This window comes from Crocodylus porosus, unplaced genomic scaffold (genome assembly GCF_001723895.1).
Source record: "Crocodylus porosus isolate Cpor-Errol unplaced genomic scaffold, CroPor_comp1, whole genome shotgun sequence".
Lineage (NCBI taxonomy): Eukaryota > Metazoa > Chordata > Crocodylia > Crocodylidae > Crocodylus > Crocodylus porosus.
In genome coordinates, this window is record NW_017728931.1 from 13,695,746 (window position 1) to 13,701,658 (window position 5,913).

Genomic DNA, 5,913 nt, shown 5'->3' on the forward strand with positions numbered 1-5,913 from the left:
TCTAAATTGGCCTTCCTGGAGTTTATGGCTGTTAGACCTTGTTATCCCTTGGGGAACTCTGGTGAACAGGTGTTCTCCCAGGTCCTGATGTACCCCTCTTATATAATTGTAGGCTGCCCAAGTCCCTCTGAGCCTTCTCTTCTCCAGACTGAAGAGTCCCAAGTCCCTGACCCTCTCCTCATATGGCCTTCCCTCCAGGCCTTGGATCATATGACTGGCTCTCCTCTGGACTCTCTCAAGCTTCTCCAAAGTCTTCCTGAAGTACGGGGCCCAATACTGGCTCCAGCTGTGGTCTCACGGGGCTGAGTAAAGTGGGAGGATGACTTATCTGGTTTTGCTTGAGATGCATTGGTGGATGCATGCTAGAATTTGGTTAGCTTTGCCAGCCATATCATCACATTGGTAGCTCATATTCATCTTGTGGTCACTCAAGACCCCCCAAGTCCCTTTCGGTTGTGATGCTAGCAAGTGTAGTACTGTCGAGCCTGTAAGTATGCTCGGGGTTCTTCCTACTGAGGTGCTGCACTTTATACTTCTCTGCATTGAAGGCCATCAGGTTTTGGTTGGCCCACCTTGAGAGTGTGTCCAAGTTTGCCCTGTATCCTCAGCCTGTCTTGAGGTGTGACTGCCCTCCCCCATTATTTGGTATCATCTGTGAACTTGGTGAGTTCACATCTGACTCCTGAATCCAGATCATTCATGAAGATGTTAAAGAGTACTGGCCCAAGTACTGAGCCCTGAGGGACTCTGCTGGTCACCCTGTGCCATGCTGATTTGTACTTTGCAACTAGTACTCTTTGGGTCTGACCCCATAGCCAGTTGCCTAGCCATTGGACCGTGTGATGATCTAGGCCACAGTTCCCCAGCCTAACCATAAGGACATCATGGAGAACTACGTGAAAGGCCTTCTTGAAGTCCAGGTATAGGACGTCTATGTCACCTCTCTTGTCCAGGGCACATGTTATCTGGTCACAGAAGGTGATGAAGTTGGTCAGGCATGACCTGCCAGTTACAAAGTCACGTTGGCTGGCATTCAGAAGTTTGCCTTCCATCATTCTTGTGTTGATGGATTCCCTTGGCAATTTTCTCGAGGATTTTTCCAGGGACTGATTGTTCTACAGTCCCCCGGGTCATCCCTCCTCACTTTCTTGCAGATAAGGTTGGCTCTTTTCCAGTCATCTGAGACCTTGCCCAAGTGCCACTATTTTTCAAATATCTCTGACAAAGGGGATGTATTGATGTCTGCCAGCTCCTTCAAGACTCTCAGGTGCATTCCGTCTGGGCCTGTGGACTTGTGAATGTCCAGTTCTTCAAGGTGCTCCCTCACCTGATCCACTTCAATTTTAGGCCTGTCGCCCACTCCCAGATTGAACATTTAAGAAATTATTGAACATTTAGGAAATTTGCACTTACAACTTGCAGAATAATGTGTTTATATGTTAAAAAAAAAAAAAAGTGCTGTATCCACATAAATAGAATTCATCTGTTAGCTATTGTTTATAGTTGCCTTCATTTTTTGCCCAAATTTTATAATTATTGTAACAAGAAATAATGCATATTGTAACCAAGTAATTCATTTTTATGAGATTTTCCGGCTTTATAAACTTAAATATGTCCAGTTCTAGCTATAGGAATTTAAAACTTCAGCCATTACTATGTACAAGTTACGCTTACCCTTTTCTGCTCTTTGACATATTCCATTAATTCTTCTCTTGTTCTTTTTACAGCTTCTTCCACGGCCTTTTCACTTCGTTTCTGCTCTTCCATTATTGCTGCCTTAACAACTTCCTAGAATACACAAAAATTGATAAATTATATTTTATACGTTGAACTGAATACTTGTAGATATTTATATTTAAAATAGCATGGAGAAAATCTCTCATAGATCTCAGCCCATTCTTTCTTGCAAAGTCTCTGTCTACAATAACAGTTTTCTTTAACTTACATACGTATATTGTGATTAATATATTATAATCTCAATATTACAGTGAGAAAGGAAGAACGGCTCCCAAAGTTGCTGTGTTAATAGAAACAAGATTCTTGTCTTTTGTAGAAGGAAGTGACCAATTAATGAAATAGTTTTCAGGCATAAAAAAAAAATAGAGACTGATGCTACTGATGCTAATTAATGGAGTAAGAAAAAGGAATGTTCACACCTAAACACATGCATGCCCTTATTAGTTTCCAAATTCTGGAGCTTTCTAGTATATTCCATGAAACTGTACAGAAAAGGAAATGTGGAATTTGAGGGAAAAACTGCATGACTGTTTATCAATCTTGATTCATCACTACAATCTCATTGCTATGGAAAAAGCAGCGCGCATCATCATGAAAGCCCTCTATTCTCTCTACTACTGTGAAACCTGGATAAAAACACTTATGGCTGATTTCCTTACACAATAGTCTAAATCAGCTGTGTTTACTGTCACTCCAAACACTGTCGTAAACCACTTAATGTCAACAACTGAAGCAATCTCTGCTGGGTAAATTTCCTGCTTAATGTCACAATCATCAAATGATGATTCAAGATCAAATCAGTTAACAGACAATTACTGGCAAAATATTTTTCCTTGTTGAAGAAATATAGGTAAAGATATACAACATAAACAAATTGTATTTGTAAGACAGGCGTGTAAGGCACTTGCTCAGAAACTGGGAAATTAAAGTATTGCCAGAACCTCAGCGAGGCTTACGTAGGACAGTACTGCCACGTGCATGGTTCATCTTATACAATTGCACTTGTGTGTGAGTACTTACTGCACACTGTGACTTTTGGGGTGTCCTTGTGGAACTCTTGAAAAAAGCAAAATGGGTCAGAGTGGGTGAAGCATAAGCCTGGAGGGTCTTAAAAATCTGTCCAGTTTTGTGTGGGGATAGAGCCTTTCTTCTCTTCAATTAATAAGTATATAACTTTTAACACTGAACATTTTTAATACTTTTTAGTTTATTTCTTGTGTTAATTATGCGATGTTCAACTGTAACATGTATTTAATAAGTTCACAGAAATGCAAAGAGTAGGGTGTGTGTTCTTCAAATTTACAGCCATGGTGCTGCCCTTCATGAAGTGATCAAAACACAAGTTAATGTAACATGATTTGCAAGTCCTGCTATTGTAAACTCCACTTAACAGTCTTCTGTCAGTCCAGTGTGTATGACATTACCATGATCTGATGGAAATAAATATGTCCTGGCTAAAGATTTTACAAACAAGTGGGCAGGCCCCAAAACACACTCTTAATTCAACATACAGCTCAAGGTCCAAGTGTCCCAAATACCACAAAGCCCCCATTAGTTTCCTAAAAGCAAAACCCAGTTAATCATGAGGTGGGAATTTCCTGTACCATATATATATATAAAAAGAATTTTATCAAAACAATAGTTTTGGATTTACACTTTCTGACATTATTATTAACTAGAGAATCATAGAAATTAGGGCTGGAAGGGACTTCAGGAGGTCTAGTCCAACCCCTTGCCTAAAGCAGGATCATTCCTATCCAAACTATCTCAAACAAATCCTAGTCTATTACTAAAACAACACACTGAACCCTGTCACAAACACAAGGAATAGCACCCTAACCTGCCATAGATAAAGCAGGGGGACAGTGGAAGCCAGCATCCTGCTGCTGCAATCATTGCTAAAATATGCTTGAGTGATCCAAGCAAGAGAGCCACACCCACCCACTATAAAGGAAAGCAAAAATCCCCACAGTTCATACCACCCTGATCATGGAGTAAAATTCCTTCCTGACCCCAAATAAGATGAAAGGTCTAACTCTGAGTGGAGGAACAACAACCTCTCTTGCCAGGGACCTCTGGGTTTTAATTCTAGGAGGAACAATGGTGCACCCTGGTCAAAATCCCTAGCCTTAACTTCAGCCAGTACCCAATGCTACTGAGGACGGCCACTCCCTCTCCTCCCCAATATGTAGTTCATAGTTAGTTCATAGTTTCTAGTGTTGGAAGGGACCTGAACAGATCATCAAGTCCCACCCCCTGTCCTGGGCAGGAACGAGTGCTGGAATCATAATACCCCAGCCAGATATCTATTCAACCTCCTCTTGAAGACCCCAAGGTAGGGGAGAGCACCACCTCCCTTGGGAGCCTATTCCAAAGCCTGGCAGCCCTAATCATAAAGTAATGCCTCCTGATATCAAGCCTGAACCTCTCAATCTGTGGCCCTTATTCCTTGTTATCCCAGGTGGTGTCCGGGGGATCAGAGACCCACCTATTTTCTGCTGGTCCACCCTGGTGAATTTATAGATGGCCACCAAATCCCCTCTTAGTCTTCTCTTGTGGAGGCTGAATAGATTCAGGCCCTTTAGTCTACCTTTGTAGGGGCTGGCCTGCTGCCCCTTGACCATGCAAGTGGCCCTTCTCTGGACCCTCTCAAGGTCAGCCACATCCCTCTTGAAGTGCGGTGCCCAGAACTGGACTCAGTACTCCAACTGTGGCCTGACCAGCACCACAGAGGGGTAGGACCACTGCCCTGGGATCACCTCCCTGGACCTGCTTGTGATATATCTGTAGATGCACAACAAGGTGCAGTTAGCCTTACTGACTGCTTCCTCACATTGGCAGCTCATGTCCATCCTGGAGTTAACAATGACTCCAAGATCCCTTTCAGCCACTGTGTTGTTGAGAAGGGTGTTCCCCAACCTACAGGTATGTTGCAGGTTCCTACTTCCTAGATGCAGTACCTTGCACTTGTCTGCGTTGAATTCCATCCTATTCTCATCTGCCCACCTCTGTAACCTGTCTAGATCTAGTTGGATTCTGTCCCACCCCTCCAGTGTGCCCACTTCTCCCCACATCTTTGTATCATCACTGAATTTCAACAGTAAGCTTTCCACGCTCACCTCCATGTCACTGATAAAGTTGTTGAATAGCACAGGCCCAAGGACTGAGCCCTGGGGGACTCCACTGCCCACATCCCTCAGGTCGAAAACGACCCATCCACCACCACTCTCTGAGTGCGACCATTGAGCCAATTTGCCACCCATCTGACTGTGTAGGCATCAATGCTGCAGCTGCCTCATTTTTTTATGAGCATGGGGTGAGAAATAGTGTCAAAGGCCTTCTTGAAGTCCAGGTAGACGATATCCACCTCAACGCCCTCATCCAAGGACTTTGTGACCTGGTCGCAAAAGGAAACAAGTTTAGTCAGGCAGAATCTCCCGCAATGAACCCGTACTGGTTGCCCTTGAGCATTACTTTTCAAGCTGGGCCCCTGCAGATGTGCTACTTGATAATTTTCTCAAAGGTCTTCCCAAGGACCAAGGTGAGATTAACGGGCCTATAGTTACCCGGGTCCTCCTTTCTCCCCTTCTTGTAACTGGGGACCACACTGGCCCTTTTCCCGTCCTCTGGGATCTGGCCAAAGCACCACGTGTGCTCATACAGCCGTGCCAGGGGCCCTGCTATGTCCTCCACCAATTCCCTCAGTCCCTTTGGATCTGGTATCTGGTACCTGCTGATTTAAACATGCCCAGACCCTCCAGAAGTTTCCTAACTAGATCTGACCCTAGGTATGGCATCATGTCCCCTGGGCCTGTCTATAATCCTAGGGGGGGAGTTGTCCCAGAACCTGCTTAGAAATATGGAGGCAAAGAACTCGTTGAAGAGATCAGCTTTTTCATAGTTTCATAGTTTGTAAGGTCAGAAGGGACCTGAGCAGATCATCAAGTCCAACTTCCTGCCATGGCACGAAACAGTTCTGGGGTCAAACGACCCCAGCAAGGTGTTCATCTAGCCTCCTCTTAAAGACCCCCAGGGTAGGAGCCAGCACCACTTCACCTGGAAGTTGGTTCCAGATCCTGGCCACCCTGACCATGAAGTAGCGCCTCCTGATGTCTAGCCTAAATCTACCCTCTGCCAGCTTGTGACCATTATTCCTAGTCATTCCTGGTAGAGCTT

The 5,913-nt window shown here is 44.3% G+C and overlaps 1 protein-coding gene across 3 annotated transcripts in view; it reads right to left on the reverse strand.

Annotated features, from left to right (window-relative positions):
- The window catches only part of CCDC91 (coiled-coil domain containing 91), a 340,351-nt gene that overhangs the window by 81,569 nt on the left and 252,869 nt on the right, over positions 1-5,913 (reverse strand). For all 3 annotated transcript variants that reach the window (XM_019544238.1, XM_019544237.1, XM_019544236.1), the window contains exon 12: positions 1,675-1,788. In XM_019544238.1, the coding sequence (XP_019399783.1) occupies positions 1,675-1,788 (114 nt within the window). The remainder of the gene's footprint in view (positions 1-1,674; positions 1,789-5,913) is intronic.